The sequence below is a fragment of the Rattus rattus genome, chromosome 11, assembly GCF_011064425.1.
Source record: "Rattus rattus isolate New Zealand chromosome 11, Rrattus_CSIRO_v1, whole genome shotgun sequence".
NCBI classification, from domain to species: domain Eukaryota; kingdom Metazoa; phylum Chordata; class Mammalia; order Rodentia; family Muridae; genus Rattus; species Rattus rattus.
This window is the reverse complement of record NC_046164.1, coordinates 7,453,646-7,471,830: the sequence shown is the minus strand read 5'-3', so window position 1 is coordinate 7,471,830 and position 18,185 is coordinate 7,453,646. Positions and strand designations below refer to the sequence as shown.

The 18,185-nt window shown below is 44.8% G+C and overlaps 1 protein-coding gene across 1 annotated transcript in view; it reads left to right on the top strand.

Moving 5' to 3' along the window:
• The first annotated feature begins 13,788 nt into the window (after nucleotides 1-13,788).
• Anxa3 (annexin A3) overlaps nucleotides 13,789-18,185 on the top strand; it is a 38,768-nt gene continuing 34,371 nt past the window's right edge. The window contains exons 1-3 of the mRNA XM_032916778.1: nucleotides 13,789-13,818; nucleotides 16,274-16,361; nucleotides 17,753-17,847. Coding sequence (XP_032772669.1) covers nucleotides 13,789-13,818; nucleotides 16,274-16,361; nucleotides 17,753-17,847 — 213 coding nt within the window. The remainder of the gene's footprint in view (nucleotides 13,819-16,273; nucleotides 16,362-17,752; nucleotides 17,848-18,185) is intronic.

Here is an 18,185-nt window from a genome sequence, read left to right as displayed (position 1 = left end):
TACTCCTCACAAACATCCTGAAAAATAGACTAAAAGGTTATTCTGTGAAGAATCGTTACTGGTTTTACTGACGGTGAAAGTTCTCAGACTGTCTAGAAAGGTACTTTTAAAACGTAAGGAAAATTAGACCCCTGTCCCCAGATCTGTTGGTGTTGAGAAATCTGTAGAAACTCGAGCAGGAGGAAGTACAAGAAAATTATGTAGCTGTTGTAATCCCTTTCAGGAAGGATGTGTTTAAAGCTCTATTGTTAGGGCCTTTCGCTTGCACTGTGAAGTAATTTTTTTACTTTTTACAAGCTTAAAGAATGGCTTAATAAGACGTGTTAGAAATGTCCACATTATATTGGATCAAAAAACTCCAAACCATCAGTTTGCGTCAGGGGCCACGAGGCATGGGGACTAACAGTTCATTCTTTTGGAATCTGGATGCCTAGGTGCAGTAGGGGTGACCCTAATATCTGGATGGCAAGGATTTTACTATAGCTTCCGTGCCTTCAGCATCTTCCTGTACAAAGTAGAGATGCTGTTAATGGTGCCTCTCTCACTAACAAGGTTATTCTGACACTTACGCTTAAATCATTGAATAAGGTTCCCACCCCCACCCCCACCCCCATATACACCAGTGGATAAACACCACACAAATCCTTCTAACACTTTTCCTGACTCCTGGCACATAGTAAAAACACAAATGCTGGCTGGCAGTATAATCCATCTTATTTTTCCCCCAGTACTAGCAACAGCCTTCTCCCCGTGTTACGCATGAGGAAATCCTGACTCAAATTACGTTTCACATTAAGAGATGTGTTAGCTTTTTGTCCGTGGGACGGAATACCTGAGAGGAAGGATTTAAAAGGAGGGAAAGACACCTTTTCGCTCATGGTTTTAGAGATTTTTAGATCAGGTGGCTCCACTGCTAATCACTCTACATGAGGAAGGACATGCTGGTAATGGAGTCCTTGGCAGAGGAGAATGCCCACCTCATGGCAACCAAGAAACAGAGAGCAGGAGCGGGTAGTGCCAGGGAGAAAACAGAGACCTCTGAGGAGTGCTGTCAAGGATCTGCTCCCTTTGGGGAGTCTTACCCCTTAAGTTTCCATTGTTTCCCAACTCCCCATTAAATTACGAAACCTGGCTGGAGAGGTGGCTCAGCAGTTAAGAGCGCTGACTGCGCTTCCAGAGGTCCTGAGTTCAAATCCCAGCAACCACATGGTGGCTCGCAACCATCTGTAATGGGATCCGATGCTCTCTTCTGGTGTGTCTGAAGACAGCCACAGTGTACTCATATAAATAAAACCAATAAATCTTTAATCGATCGATCTACTGCTGAGGTTAAAATGACCATTCCTCATCCAGTTGCTTATGAAACTGCCCAGCTCTGAGCACGGCTGAATGCAGGACCAAAATGGAAATTACCGTTCTTCAGGACAACATGAATCAACCTTATCCTGTACCCACTGTGTACTCTGGAGAGCAATAGAGGTTCAGACCCTTTAACTAGAGAGCACAGAAGTTTCAGACAATGGGCAAAACTCAGGGTTAAATACTTCCAGTGACTATTGATGTGGTTTCGTGTTGAACTTTGCCCCCCGAGCTGCCATTGAAGTTTTAGAATATTTTGTTGCCAGGATGGGTGGGAACAGCTTGTATTTTCTGATTCTACCCTGGAGACAAGCCAGCACATCTGAGTAATGTTTACTTATGGAAAGTGTGCCTGGGTTCAAGGAAGTACCCTTTTCCTGTCTGTACCTACTCAGATCTAGCCTGACCCCCTCAAAGAATAGACGTGGGTATTTATAACAGGCTGCTTAGGCTTGGATCTTGTAAAATGTACAGGCAAGGAATCAGCCCAAATTCAGCCAGAATTTGTCTTGGTTTAGAGGTGAGGAACAACTTCCTCTTTTCTTTTCCCTGTGATGGTAACCTCTTCTGAGTTAGAAGAAATCAGTAAGGACATTTACAGTCCTGGTTTCGTTGCTGTCATTTTGAGATGTGATGTCCTTGTATAGACCAGGTGATCCTTCTGCGCCGGCCTCTTACAGGCCGGGACTGCAGACAGCAACACTACTGGATTTAAATAAGAAGTGAAAAGGGGCTTCTCCGAAGCCATTCCTGTTAGACCCAGAAGCGCAGAGCTGAATTTTCCTGTCTTGGAGCCCTCAATGGTCCAGAGACAACATGACCTCTTTGTAGCTGTTCTAAGGCAGGAGGGAGGGAAAGGACACCCGAGTCCCTTCCTTTGGCTACCACACTACTGAGATGGAGCATTCAAAGACTGAAAGTTTCCACAGAAGTCTTCTCAGGCAGTATTGCTTAACTGTGCATGTGTCCTGCTCCAGATCAGTACCCTGAAGGCAGACATGGGGGTTCCTGTACCCCCCTGCTTGTTCCTCTTCCCAGTAGACCACTCTGACTACATCTTCTCTCTATTCCTCGTTCTTGTCTCCGTCTAACTGGTGTACTGAGGGAAACTGGTCAGACCTCAGTGGCTTTGCTAGCAGTTCGAAGTTGGTAAATGCTCAGTTAATCCTTGCTCAGGGAACGGGTTTTCTGATGTGCACCCTCTTCCAGAGAAGTTCCTCATTGACTGCTGACGGCTGCTTTTTGGACTAAACATCAAGAGTTGGACTGAAAATGTTGTGTGCTGATTCACGATACAGCTTTGTCCGTTTAATACGTCTTTCTTTCTTTGATAGGTTACTGTGATCTCGGCTTGAGAGCAAGGTGGACAGCCATGGCGTCTCTGTGGGTGAGTAAAAGCCAAGCCTTCACCGTGACTTAAATGAGTCAAACAGAAAGTCGAACTACCAGAAAAAAATATTGAAAGTTGATCGACTAGTTTAAAAAATGGCAGAAAGCTAGAACACATTTAAAAATAATAAAGTATATGTGTCATAAGCAAATGTGGGGGGCATTTATCTGTAACTCCAGAACTCAGAAAGCTAAGGCAGGAGAATGCCAAATTTTGGGAGAGACTGAACTATGTAGGAAGAGCTTATCTAAAAAGGACTAGGAATAAAATGTATCAGAGAGGCCGGTGCTGTGCTCAATACTACACTTAAATGCAGAGGACTGGGTTTCAGGTCTCAGAATCCATGTCAGGCTGCTCACAACTTCCTGTAGCTTCAGCCTCATGGGAAGGACTCCTGTATTTATGTGCATATAATGCCCCCTTCCTACATACGTACATACAGTAAACATTTTTAAGGGCATTATAGAGATTCATGCTTGGCAAAGAGGCCTTAATGTAGAATGAATTTAGTGTCGAACTCAGCCTACACAGTGATGAAGATGACATTTACTACCAGACACAGTTTCTTCTGTTAGTAAAATCAGAGAGACTTCTAGTTCACTGGGGAAAAAGTAATGTATATTCCATCCCTCTTCTTGCATTAACATAACTTTTAGATTCATAAAGCATAGAAGTGAGGGGATGGTTAGTAACATGCTTGTGATGGCAAGCCCCAGGTCACTATGAGAGCCCCTGTCACAAAAAAATTAGGTGAACAGCTCCTGAGGAATGAAACACAGTGTTATTGTGTGGCCTCCACATACCTGTACACACATACTCCCACAGGGCTACGAGCATGTCCTCACACCTGCACATACATGCATGCATATAAAATAAATAAATACACAATTATACAAAATAGGAAAGTTCATGTGAATCTTTGAGAATTAATTTGGAATGGGAAAGACCATTACAACCATAAGCCTAAAGCAAAAGACAAAATGTTTTTTTTTAATCTGTTTATGTATAAATTTGTAATTGTGGCACAGCATAGTAAATAGAATGGAAAGATAACCTTCAGGGAGACACATTTGTAGACCATCAGGCAGATTTATTTCTGCAATGTACAAATGGCTTGACTAAAGCAATTGCAAAAAGGAGCTCAATAGGAAACTGTAGACACAAAGTAGCAAGTGAAGAGAATTGCAAGTGTCCAGTACGCATGTATACAGAACCTCTCAGAACTAAAGAAATACCCAACGGGAAAAGGAACCATTTTCTACCTAAGAACTAGGGAACTGGAAAAACCAGCAAAACAAAGTTATGTACGCAAGAGGAACCTTCAAACCGTTCATAGGAGTCTGTTAGACTTTTGGACAGGATTCCGGTCAGCATCTGTCAATGTTAAATGTTTGTGTCCTTTATCCCAGCAAGTCTACCTCTCGTGTATCATACGTGTGAATGAAAGCTGAAAACCGTGGGTCAAAGCATATCTGTTTGTATGATTGGAAATATGCAGACAATGTAAATGAACACCCAATAGGTACAAATTACTCACTTTTAATTTGCAGCCGTTTTAATGTAATTATTAAAAAGAATGTGGGGAAAACATCCAGCTCTATGAAAAAATGGCATTAGGAACTGTGCCAGGATGTGTTATCAGTGAAAAACTCAAGTTACAGGGACAGTAGACAGTGGCTCTGCAGGGAAGAAAGGGTATGGAAGAGAAACGCACAGCATCGCGGGCAGCTCCCTAGGCAGGTGGCACCTTGGGCAGTTGGCTCTTTCTCCTGTGTCTCCCTCTCTACCCTGGCGCCTTTAAGCCATGAGCATTCGTTTTATGTAGAAGAGAAATTGAAAGAAATGCATGCCGAGGTGTGGACAGTGCAAGGGGAACTCTGCTGTGCACTGGTCAAGAGCCAACCTTAACACTCTCCATACCGGAAAGCCCGTCTAACTGTGTGCGTCTCCAACAGAGTCAGGGGAAGAGGCTTCTCAAAACGCTAGCCCGGGTCCACTAGAAAATTGGCATGGAGTTCACTGACATATCTAACAGGCTGAGAGAGACCTAGATTGAGTGTGAGACATTGGGGTACGAGTTTCCTGTTGCAGTCAGTCATTGCAGTCAGTCATAGCAAATGGCTATAAATTGAAGGTAAAGCAACACATAGTTGGCAATGTTCCTCCATGATGGAGTGTTCACCTAGTCTATGCTAAAGCTCTAGGTCTCCATTGCTCACCTAGCCTATGCTAAAGCTCTAGGTCTCCACTGCTCAAGCTCTAGGTCTCCACTGCTCACCTAGCCTGTGCTAAAGCTCTAGGTCTCCACTGCTCACCTAGCCTATGCTAAAACTCTAGGTCTCCACTGCTCACCTAGCTCTAAAACTCTAGGTCTCCACTGCTCACCTAGCCTGTGCTAAAGCTCTAGGTCTCCACTGCTCACCTAGCCTGTGCTAAAACTCTAGGTCTCCACTGCTCACCTAGCCTGTGCTAAAGCTCTAGGTCTCCACTGCTCACCTAGCCTATGCTAAAACTCTAGGTCTCCACTGCTCACCTAGCCTGTGCTAAAACTCTAGGTCTCCACTGCTCACCTAGCCTGTGCTAAAGCTCTAGGTCTCCACTGCTCACCTAGCCTGGGCTAAAGCTCTAGACTCACTGCTTACCTAGTCCCACCCTCAGCACTGCGTGAACAAGTAAGAGGGATGTTTTGCTGCATGTCGGCATACAAAACCATAATCCCAGCACTTGGGAGGTGGATCAGAAGGATAGTCTCTACTACATAAAAAGTTCATGGACAGCTTGGGCTATTTTAGTGCCACCAAACACACACACACACACACACACACACACACACACACACACACACACCCCTGCCAAATCTCTTCATCTGCAATATGAAATGACTCTCATGGAAGTATATTTTTCAATATAAATATAAATTTTCAATAGCTCAGAAGTAAAAGCTACGGACTCTCAATGAACAGGTGAAGAATACACAAATGTGTTTCATATGCACAGTGTAGAACACCATCTGGCCTTAGGATGGAAGGTATCTCAAAATGGGTGAACCGTGGGCATGTTCAGCTAGTAAAACGTGACAGTCATGAAAAGATAAGCATTGCACAACTCCTGCTGTGTCAGGTATCTAAGGAAATAGACAGAGAACTGTGGTTTCCTGGAGCACAGGAGGGCAAGAGGGCATTAAGGTTAAGCCAGTATAGAGTTTGTGTTCACAGAATAAAGTGGTTCTGGTAATTGCTTGAGATCGACATAAATAGTCTCACTATTACTGAGCTATGCATTTTAGACAGGTTAAGATTTACCAACAAATAATTTTACAGGCTTAATAGTCTTGTATGTGTCCATGTAAGTGCTTGTGAATGTGTAAGCATGTATGTGTAAGTGCTTGTGAACGTGTAAGCATGTATGCGAAGGCTGTAAGCAAGAGTGCAGTAAAGACACTCCTTGATCAGGAGAAGGGTTTTTACTGTAGGTAAGAGAGAGAGAGAGAGAGAGAGAGAGAGAGAGAGAGAGAGAGAGAGAGAGAGAGAGAGAGAGAGATTAGAGACCAGAGCAGAGAGAGAGAGAGAGAGAGAGAGAGAGAGAGAGAGAGAGAGAGATTAGTATTAGTCAGGGGCATCTGGTAGAGACCAGAGCAGAGAGAAAGAAGGAGACAGGACATGACCAGGCTATCTGTGAGGGAGTATAGCAGGGGACGGTGGGGGGGAACTGCACCGGGAACCAGTATCTAGGAGGAGGGATGCCTGGGAAGCTATGGGAGCCACAAGAGCCTGGGAGCCAGCATGGTGGAGGGAGGATTCAGGGACTGAAAAGAGCCAGGAGGCCAGCGATAAAGATGGCAGACTTCTGGCTTAGCTCTCACATTCCTGACTCTCACATTCCTGGCATGCTTTTCAAGCGAGCAGGGTCCCCTCTGGCTGACTGATTCAGGCTGGTCAAATATGTTCAATGCAGGTCCTGAGTCCTGACTGTATTTACCTGAAGCTGTTAGGCCTATTAGCTTCCTTTCCTTTGTTTAACCTGGTCAATCCAAAATTAAAGAATGGGACTCATCTCATGCCACCGAAACCATTTAAAACCTCCAGCCCTCTAGAGGAAAAGTGGATTTGTTCTATAGGGCATCATTCTCAGCACCCCCTGTGTGTGTGTGTGTGTGTGTGTGTGTGTGTGTGTGTGTGTGTGTGTGTGAGTGCGCACGAGTACATGCCCACACACATGTACCTCTACTTGGATAAGTTCATTGCCTGTTGCTGCCCATCGTGTCTAGGACTTCCCCTGCCTTTTAAACTCTCTCATCTGTGAAGGGCGTGATCAAGACTCCTAAGCAGTAAGACTCCTGTGTCTGTGTCTGACTCTCAGCTCTGGGATCGCAGCACAGTCGGCCCTACCAGCTTCTCACACTGGTGCAGAGGATCTGAACCCAGGCTTTCATGCTCACAAAGCAAGCACTTCACTAAGTTAACTCCTCAGCCCTCTGGGTCTAATAATCTTACCAGAAAGTTCTGTGATGACACAAACCTTTGCTGACACTAGTGTGCATTGGTCTGGGGGACCAGAGGTTTAGATCATGTGGATCTGGTGTTACATCAGGGGTTTGTTAAGTTGCCTGATGTGGGTGCGAGGAACCACTGAGCCATCTCTCCAGCTCCAGGAGTGTAACTTTCTATGAAGAGGCAATAGCAGGGGCTGGGGAAATGGCTCAGTGGCTAAGTGCACTAGCTGTCCTTCTTGAGGACCTGGGTTCAATTCCCAGCACTCACGTGATGGATGACCACTATCTGTAACTCAAGATGCAGGGATTCAGTGGTGTTCTTTAGTCTCTGTGGGTCCCAGGCATGCACGTGGTGCATAGACAGACCAGTACTGTGGCACTGTGCTGCTGTGAGGGGGAAACATCTTTATTGCATGGTTGACTGACAAGAACTCCAAGAGCTAAGCTGCCCAGAGCTGAATCTATATGCTGGCAGCAGGGGACTTTTTAGGATGGGGGAGGGGAGCAACTGCTTTCTGAATGGATGGTGCAAAAGGGGAGTCTTAGCATTGTGTGACACAAGCAGAAACGGGCATCACACAGCTTCCTGAGCCACGATTCTCTAGGAGACGTAGTCATGGGATGCATTGGGGGTTTGGGGATTTTGAGCTCGTGACATCAACAGGTCACTGACTGGACATACTGACTTCTGCACATAGCCATTTTATATCTGGTTCTAACCTACTCCCGAAAGGATTCTGGAGGCAGCCCGTGAAAGACAACTTAAGAACTTCGTTATTTAAGGAATTTATCTCCTAGGCTGGTGCTGAGCTCATTCTCAATGTTTTTTCCTCCTCCTTGCACAGAAAAGCAAATACACACCCAAGCACAAATATGTGATCTAGGCCGCCCATCCCTGCACGTCTCTGGGTCAGTGTGAGGTCACCACTGCCTGGTTTATTATTACTATTAACTCAGGACTGGAAGAGAAAATTGAGGAGGCAGGAGAAAGGCAAGGAGCCTCTCATTCTGGGGTCCGGTTGGAGTGACTGGCCAGCTCAAAGTCACAAATCCCAGCACAAAGCAATAGCATTGGCTGTGCAGGTTGCCTGTGTAGACACACATTCCTCTAATGCGGGGCTAATTTCAAATAAAAATGTTAAAACAGCAGGGAGCCATGCTTGACAGCTGAGCGGGTGTGACCTTGAAGTCTTTCTCTTCTCCTAGATGGGAACTCAGAGTTTTCTGGGAATCTCAAAGCTTTTACTAGAGAAAGCCTTACTTCATTCATACAGCCAACATGGCCCATGGTTTTACCATATTACCTGAAATCCTATTTAATGGCTCACCAAAATGGAAGAACGAACAACTCTTGAAATGTTACTTAGAAACCACCAGACTTCTGTGTATGGGGGGAGTGGGTGGAATGAGAGAGAGAGAGAGAGAGAGAGAGAGAGAGAGAGAGAGAGAGAGAACGCTAAGCAGGACTGTCTATTTAAAAGGCCACTCTCACACTTGAATACGTGCTGTCCTTCTCCAACACCCATCTCCTTCTCCCCAATGTCCATGTGTTAACCAGATCTGTCCCAAGATTCTTTGCTGTGGTGCAGTCAGGAATCTGACTTCACGTTAGGTGTCTGGAAGGAACTGCTCAGTCTGTGTCACTGGCCCTGACCACGTTCCTGCTGACAGAACATGGTCAAAGAAGACGTTCTCAGACACTGTCTCAGTGCATTCCTACTGAGGAGCAGGACGGGATGGCTGGTTTCTTCGTGTTCTAGCAGAAGATGTTGGATCTCTGCCAGTGTTTTTGATAAGTAATCTTCGCCGTACCAGTTTGTCTTCTGTTCTGACGTTTTTTTAAGTCTTTGTTTATGTTTGTTCTGACCCTGGTGTAGGGCCAGGAACTCACAGTTCCTTTTTGGATATGGCCTCACAATATAGAATTGCTTGTAACGTAAGTTTTTAAAAACATATTTTAATTTATTTATATATACGTGCCTGTGTGTATGAACATCTGTACAGATGTCTGGGGAGGTTGGAAGTGTTAAATCGTGTGGATCTGATGTTACAGGAGGTTGTAAGCTGTCTAACGTGAGTGCTAGGAACCATGGAGCATCTTTCCAGCTCCAGGAGTATAACTTTCCATTAAGACACAATAGCAGGGGTTGGGATTTGGCTCAGTGGTAGAGCGCTTGCCTATGAAGCGCAAGGCCCTGGGTTCGGTCCCCAGCTCAAAAAAAAAAAAAAAAAAAGAATAAAAAAAAAAAGACACAATAGCAAGGACTAATGAGAAGGCTTAGTGGCTACGTGCACTAGCTGTTCTTCTAGAGGACCTGGGTTCAATTCCCAGCACTCACGAGGTGGATGACAGCTGTCTGTAACTCAAGACTCAGGGATCTAGGGATCTCTTGTAGCCTCTGTGCGCTCCAGGCATGCCCATGGTACATAGATATATATGCAGGCAAAACTCCTAAGCACATAATAATAAAAATAATTATTGTTAGAAGACTGTGTGTGTGTGAATGTGTGTGTGTCTGTGTGTGTGTCTGTGTGCATGTGTGTGTGCATGTGTTTGTGCATGTGTGTGCATTTGTGTGAGTGTGCGTGTGTGTGTGTGTATGTGTGTGAGTGTGTGTGTGCGTGTGTATGTGTGGGTGTGTGTGTGTGTGCTTGTGTGTGTGTGGGTGTGTGTGTGTGTGCTTGTGTGTGTGTGGGTGGGTGTGTATATGTACACACCTCCATACCCCTCCCCTGTAGAATCAGAGCACATTGCCTTGCTTGCACATTCTTAGCATCTCCACCAACAGGGAAGCTCCTTGAGCCAGTGGTCATAGTTTTAATTGGACATGACTGATTAAACTATTAACTTGTTATTGTATCATTGAATTCAATATCCAGACTCCTTTCCTTCCCAAGAGGTAGAGCTGGCACCAACCCCAGCCATCTAAATCACACGACCTTTCTGGTGACCAGCTCCCATCCTGAAGCTGTCAAAGGACCTCAGGCCCAGAACAAAGGCACTCCTACCTCTCAGGAAATTCCAAGGGGTTTTGAAAGTCTTTGCCAAGAACCAGGACAACGCTGAATATGTCCTCATTGAACCACCGTGCAACTCACGTTAAAGCTCTGAGTTTCCAAAACCTTACCTGCCTTTATTTCTTTAATGAAATTGTAGTGACACAAACTGAAGTCTCTTAAGGCAGAAGCTTAGAAGCTTTGACTGTACGTTATATCTTTAGTCACTAGGAAATTGGGGAAATATGGGAACATAATGAAGATAGTCGAAATGAGACACTCTGAACATGCCAACCTTGTAGCAGACACAAAAAACCTACCTTTGCTGTTGGAGACGTAGCTCGGTGATCAAGTGCTTGCCTACAATGCAGAAGGCCTTTGCTCTACGCCCTGGGACCATAAGAAACATGGGAGAGGGGGGAATCCTTAATGGTGGAAAAGTTGCAGAATGCTACAAGCAGCAATCTGCAGATGGGTCAAATTCACCTGTGATCATCCGTTCCTGGGGACAGTTAGAGCATAGCTGCTCTTCTCTACCTGACCACTCCCTTTTTTTGCTGCGGGACTTGTGGTTTGACAGATGGGGACACTGGAACTAATGTCTAGTTAGTTGCGCTTGGTATCCCAAGGAAGGTGCAGAGTGCCAGGATGAGAGAATCTGTGATGATGCTTTTCATAAGTAATAAAAGGAAGCCGAGACCCTTCAGAAGAGAGCATAGCATTGGGAGCCAGGATGGGGTCTGGAAGATGGAGAGAAAGACTTCAGACCTAATGAAGACCTTCAGTAGGACAAGTACCTCAGGAGGGCATGACAAGAGTCTTGAAGGGAAGCTTGGTGTGGAAGAGAAGCTCAGAGCTCCATCCACTTCTTATTTCAAGGTTGTCTTGGGCCTGGGTCATAACTGTAAGGAGGAGGGAGAATTCCAGGCCACAGAAGGTGGGGTTCAAGGAGCTCTAGTAGCCCTAATGGCCCATTTCTTACTTGGAGACATCCCAGTACTCTTTCCTTCCTGGTGTGTTTGCTCTTCCTAACCTTGCAGGTTCACACCTGGGTGGGAGACACGGCTGTGTTCAGGAGTGTGGAGATGCTGGACCTTCCCTCTCATCTCCCACATCTCAATGGAAGGTCTGTCTTTGAAATTCACTTTGCACCCCGAGTAGAATGAGGAACCAGTTGTAGTTAAGGTGCCTATTGCTGTGATAAGACGCCTTGACTAAGATCCACTTGAAAGGAGGAAAGGACTTATTTCATTGTGCACTTCCGGGTAATAGTACATCACAGATTGGCGCGCCTGGAGGCAGGAACTGAGGCAGAAGCCATGAAGGAGTACTGTTTACTAGACTGCTAAGCCTGCCTTCTTATGGCACACATGGCCACCAAGCCAGGGGTGTCACTGCCCACAGTGATCTGGACCCTCTCATGTTAATCACTTCTCATGCAAATGTCCCCACAGGCTTACCGCAGGCCACCCCCCACAGCCTTACCTGCAGGCCACCCCCCACAGCCTTACCTGCAGGCCAGCCTGTTTTTTGCAAAGCTATTTTCATTTTTTCCTCACCCATCCACCCCACAAAGCTATCTTCTTACAGGATAGCTTCTACTTAGTCATATTGGATCAGAGGCCCGAGTCTGTGCACCATGACTTTATCTCAATGACTGACATGGGGAGGGGGCTAGCAGCCAATCTTAGTTACATTCTTCGGGCTGATGGTTAGGTCTTTGGCCTAGGAAAGACATGGTCTAGTGCCACTTGCCTCATGCGACTGTTTTATTTCACGGCTTCTTATAGGACGCCCCTTTTGGTTTTAAAAGACCATTTCGTACTTGAAGAAGTGAACAAAAAGTCTTACACTTTCCAAGTTTGGGCTCCTTTGCTTTTGTAGTCGGCTCCATTTCCCCTTGTGTCATAAAGCTTCATGACCCAGCACAGCATCTTGACATTGAGCACAGAGAGCAATCATTTCTCCCAAGCTCTTTGAAAGCCCTTGAGTCCTAGAGTTTTCTCTGAGGCTTAATGTTCGGATCTGGCTTTTATGGGGCTTTATGAAGTGATGCGTGGTATGGCTTTGCCTCACCTTTGGAATGTGCTCTCGCGGTGGCTGCCATTTTGTCTCTGGAGCATTTGTCTCTAAATAGGTTTTGTGTCAACAGAGTTGGCACCCTGTGTTTCTCTTTTATTCATCCTTTGAATAGAGAGTTTCAATTTATGGCTAGTGTGGTACACAGTCCATGAAGAAATAGGTGCAGCCATGTTTAATGAGACTGGCCAGCCAAGGTGACAGCAGTCAATCATCCTGAGGGTGATTTGGCTTCAGGACTCCATGCTCTATGGTTAGCCAGAGGATGGTTTTAGGAAGTAAGGAAAATTCTACTGGCATAGGTAGAATTCAAAAGCGTGATTAGTGTAGACTAGGAAGTTGAAGAAAAGAACAGTGGGGAGACTATCTGGTTGTATCAATGGGCAAGGGTTTTAAGTATCTCTCTGGCCGTCCAGGCTCAGGATTTAAGTGCCTGCTTTCTGTGTTTATCGTGGGCTTGAAATTGTTCCTAGCAAAGCTCTAGACACATGACAACAGTCCTTACTCTAAAGAATGCCTATTTTTTTCTCACTTCATTCTTTTCATTCCTTTACTTCTCGGTGGGTTTCGCCGTCCTTTTTCTTTTGGAAGCACTTAAAGGTCAAGTTTGAGAAAAGGGAAGAGTAGACCGCTGACCAAGCATAATTTTGAAAATGGCTTAAACCAAGTGTTCATGGGATGTTCCCCATTAGCACTGACCAAGGTACTAGGGAAACGACCTCAACTAAGAATCAATGGACGGGTCATCTCTGACAAAACCGGAAGGCTGCAGTGCAACAGGCAATCCAAAGAGCTTTGGCTGTCAATATCAACATTCCTAAAACAATACCTCGTTGCTGAGTTTCTTAGCTTCCACCAGTGCAGTATCTAGGTCTGGTGTCTGACTTTAGTTTTCTAGGCGACTGAGAATGGAGTGCCATGTTGGTTATGTCATTTGATGGTGCATTGCGATCACTGAGGGTCTCACGAAGCCAGATGCTGGGTCCTACCTCATCATTGTGGACTCTGTGAAAGTGGGCTGTGGCTTGAGGATTTACATCTCTGGAAATTCCAGCAGATTCCTATGGAGTTGATCCAGGAAGCCATTTTGAGAACCATTGAGGTAGAGTTCCCTAAGCCCCAGCCCTGGCAAAGTGCTGTGCTGTAGAACATGGGTATTTTGTTCACATGTAAGTGGCTTTAAGTTGAGGCGCCTTCCTATAACCAATAAAGTTCTGTTAGACAAACCGTCCCTCTGGGCCTGAACATCCCCTTGTTCTCTTACTTTTAATGATGTGTGGGTGGCCGTGTGTCAGCGTGTGGGCATACAGATGCAAGTGTGAGTGCCTCTGGAGGCCTTGGATCCCCTGGAACTAGAGTTACAGATGTTTGTGAGACTCGATTTGGGCACTGGGAACTGAACTTTGGGTCCTCGGGAACAGCAAGTGTTCCTATCTGCTGAGCTGTACCTCTAGCTCCTTTCAATCTACCCATGAAGATCATTGAAGAAATCAAGATGTCCGTATGATCTTTTGTTCATTACCTAGTATGCATTAAACTAGTATTTATTTTACAATCAGTTTTGATAAATCATATAAATATTGCAGGATGGCCTGGATAACCAAGTCTTACCAAGTAAATCCTATAATATTAGTCATGTAAGAGACTAAAACACTTTTCAATATTCTACTTCAGAATATTGTTCTGGGGCAGGGTTTTGACTCAGTAAAGCACTTGCTTGTCATAGATGGGGCCCTGGGGTTTGATCCCTGCACAGCAAAATAAACAACTAAATAAAAATAAGATTCTGATGGCTTCTGTCAAGTTGACGGGTATGAGTGCATGCTGAGGAGGGAGAGAGGGAAGGAAAGGGAGAAGAACCCTTTTATTATGTAAGTTGTTCCTCCTATCTAACCCTTCACCTGAAAGAGAGCTGCGTGATGGGCTAGGAGTTTTATCTTCATCTAATGAGCATTAAGGACCCACCAGATTGCCTTCTTGTATTCAGAGGAAGCCATGTTAAGTATCCTCGAGGCATAGAATCACACAAATCGAACTTCCTAAGACTGTAGAGCCTAGCACCGGGGCTTCCTAAAAATAAAATCCAGGATACCTGAAGTAGATCCAGGGCATGGTCGCGTGCATTTTAAAAATGTCACCTCGGGAGATACAGAGACACGATTCCAGAAATGGCAGGGGTGTTTTTGAGTAGCACAGACTGCGTTCACGCTCAGATCTGCAGCTCAGCTAGCTGAGTGGGTGAGAGCAAATTCTGCAGTCTCCCTGAGTCCTGATGCCGGTTACACAGTCAGTCATGCACAGAGTCAGGACTGCAGTAGGCTGTAGTTAACATGTAAGGTGCCTAGCGAAGGGCTGCAAATGGGTCCTTCCTTCCAGAGCATGGAACTGAGGGCGTGGGTGGGTAAGGGAAGTGTGAGAGCTCAGAGGTGGGAGTGGACGGTAATGAAGTCCGTTGTCTCTGCCAGTTTATAAAGTTTATTAAGCCTTGAACTCCGAAGAATTACGTCAAAGCAGCTGATTAAATCGCTTCTATTGTCTTCAGAGCCGGCCCACTCTAGCTTGTTGGTTTTCAATTTTTTTTTCCTTTGGAGTACTTTAAACAATGTTTGACAACATTGAAACAAATTGTTCCGCCTCATCTATGGAGTCAGCAGGCTCTCGTCTCTACCGTGCCAGTACATTAATTTTCCATTCACGTTAATGTGACAAGATAATGTCCTTTCATGAAAATAGACACTTTAGGAGAGCGCAAATGTGACTGTATTAATTCACGACAACACAGTCAATACCATTCAATACCAGGGTAGAAAGCCCCATTTAAAAAGGGAATGTCAGGTGTCACTGTTGCCAGCACAGATTTTTATTTAAAAGGTCAGAATATACTATATGAGGACGTGTTGATTTTGAAGATCTTCAACATTCTTTTGGCCGTCCTGTAGTTCTTCATCAATTTCAGGGTATTTTATTCTTTTGCAGGATGTTCTTTCTCAGCATATGGTCATGTTTCTAATTTACGTGCTTAAAATTAGTAATATAGCTATTTAAAACAAACACTCTATGCTATTCCTGAAGCTCCAGTATGTCAGAGGAGTTCTCAGACAAGAATCTTGGAGCCGCCCATTAAGCAGAGCATAAAAGCCAACAGTTTCTAATAGCATTTTCATTTATTAATTCTTTAGAGTAGGGTTCCCCAAGGACAGTGATCAACATCGATTCACGCATTCCCAGAATCTCCGAACCGCAACTGCTTCCGTGTGAGGTGCGATAAGGAGTAACTTACTCAGAGTCCTCACTGGGGAATACAGTGGATGAAGAGAATTTCAGTTTTCTTATAGTTTGTCTGTAGGAACTTTCAATCCTGCAGCCTTCAGAGTCTCTGATGTTGAAACAGCTCAGTGCCCTAGAGAAGCAGTTTTATACATGCAGTTTGTCCCACCTGGGAGGCCTCTTGCTGCTGTAGTACAAGTGTGTCTAGGGATGGGAGATTTTTGTACAATGCCAGGAACAGCAAGAAACCAGGTTGCCACAGGTCTCTCAGATTCTTATGCCCAAGGGGACTAGAGAGATGGCTCAGAAGTTAAGAGCACTTACTGCTCTTCCAGAGGAAGTGTTCCACTGGAAGTGTTCTGCTCTGTGCTTCTAACAACTAAAAAAGCATTTTATCCAGGTATTTAGTATGCAAATTCAAAGCCGCCGGGATCTTCTCTAGAAGTGTTCCAGTACAAGACCTCTGATAGGATCCTCTGAGCATGCTGCCTGTGGGCTGTGTGCAGGCCTGGTTCAGCGAGCCATCATTTAGTCACACAGAGTCAACTGAAGGCAGTGGAATTAAAAAGAAAGAAGCATAAACACTTTTACATAGTTTCATCCATGACTGTGTAAGGTACACAGTTGAGTGTACGTAACTATAATATAAATATAAGTGCGGTTTTGAACTAGTGGAATTGTCCTTCTAGGTTGGACCTCGAGGGACCATAAATGATTATCCAGGCTTTAGCCCATCAGTGGATGCCGAAGCTATCCGGAAAGCAATCAGAGGAATTGGTGAGTGGAACTTTGCAGTTCCCATATCGGTGTTGGCAAGCTAGGAAAGTCCCCGTTTAAAAAACCTGGTGGCCCAATTTGGATCCTGAATTAGAGAAGTTGTTGGGGGTTGTTTTAATACCAAGCAATGAAGAAGTGCATGGGAGCCGAGTCTCAGGAAATAAAGCATTTGTAATGCTTACTCAATTAAATCTCACCAACACCGCCACAGCTCCTTTGACTGGCTGTCACCATCCTAATCACAAATCATGACAGATACAGTCCCTGACCGGTCTTCCTAGGTTTTATGTCACCCCATTTCCTAGAGAGAATCACCTTTCTAAATTAGACTTTACACTTAATGGACTTCCAATACCACAGCTACAACCGTAAGTCCAATACTAGTTTCTATAGTTTCCACCGGTAAAACCAGAGAGGGGCACCATCCCGTCTTTGGCTGATTGTTTTTTACCTCTTAACATAATGTTTTTGAGATTTATTCGTGCTGATATGTTTAGCTCTGGGTCATTAATTTTAGCTGCACAGCAGTCAATTGTATATTATATCATAAACTGGAAATGTTGATGAAACATTCAAATTGCCTATAACTCTTTTCTATTACCGTGTAAAAGTCCTCGGTGAATATTCCCGCTTAGACTTCATTGTATACACTTGCTAGTATTTCTCTAGGACATGACAGGAGTTGTGAGTCCTGGGTAGAGATTACCAGAATGCTTATTTTTAAACTAGAAGGTTGGCCCCTAAACTGATTATAAAAATTAGTAGTACTCTCAGGCCTGGAGATGAACTTTTCTAAATAAAATCTCAAGCCACAGAGACACTCTCCTCCTCCCAGTCCAACTCCCAGTTCCTGCTCCCACCCCCTCCCCAAAGGTATCTACTAATGTTTATTTCATCCAGTTTTAACATGAGGAACATCAAGCTTAGTAATATCTTTCCTAGGATTCGCCTCTGCTGTACCATTTTAACCGTAAAGCTCTTCTGCATTTTCCTCCTACGTTTAGAAATTTTGCTTTTTGATTCGACCGTCAGTCTACATGGAACTGACATGTGGGAGGAACATTCAGAGATCTCTAACTTCATTTTACCTCAAATGGATATTTGATTGTCTCAGCACAGTTCTTTGGGCTCCTCTCCATATACATGGGAAAGAGGAAGGATTGGCTAGCTTTCATTTTTCCAGCCCTCAAATCACCCAAGTAAATTTCCTTTTCAAAAATAAACCAAGTAACAAACGGGCAAACACGTGGGTTCTAACCCAGCAAGAATCTGGAAACCAAAAGTTTAAGTAAGTGCTTCCCTGTCTTGTGTTTGTTTTGGACCCCGGATTCTGCTGTTTGAAACAGATAAGGAGAATCCTTGGCCCACAGAATATCTTTGTTCCCATTTAGGAACTGACGAGAAAACTCTCATCAACGTTCTGACGGAGCGGTCGAACGCACAGCGGCAGCTGATTGTCAAGCAGTATCAAGAGGCATATGAACAGGTATCATCCATGAACACGGCAGGCCGTGAAGAGACAACCACCCCGGGCTCCAGCTCTTTCTCTGAGCACCATTCACAGATCTCTGGCTTTAGACCGAGTGTGGCAGAAGTTGCCCTGTGCCTCCGTTCAAGAGCCAGGAATCTTGGTCCAGGTTTTGGCTTTCACCATCTCAATGGTTTGAGGCTTCTGCTTCCTCGCTGTGGAATGAAGAATGGTGCTTTAGGGCAGTGGTTCTCAGCCTGTGGGTCATGACCCCGTTGGGGGATCAAATGACCCGTTCATAGGGGTTACATATCAGATATTTACATTATGGTTCATAATAGTAGTAAAATTGCAGT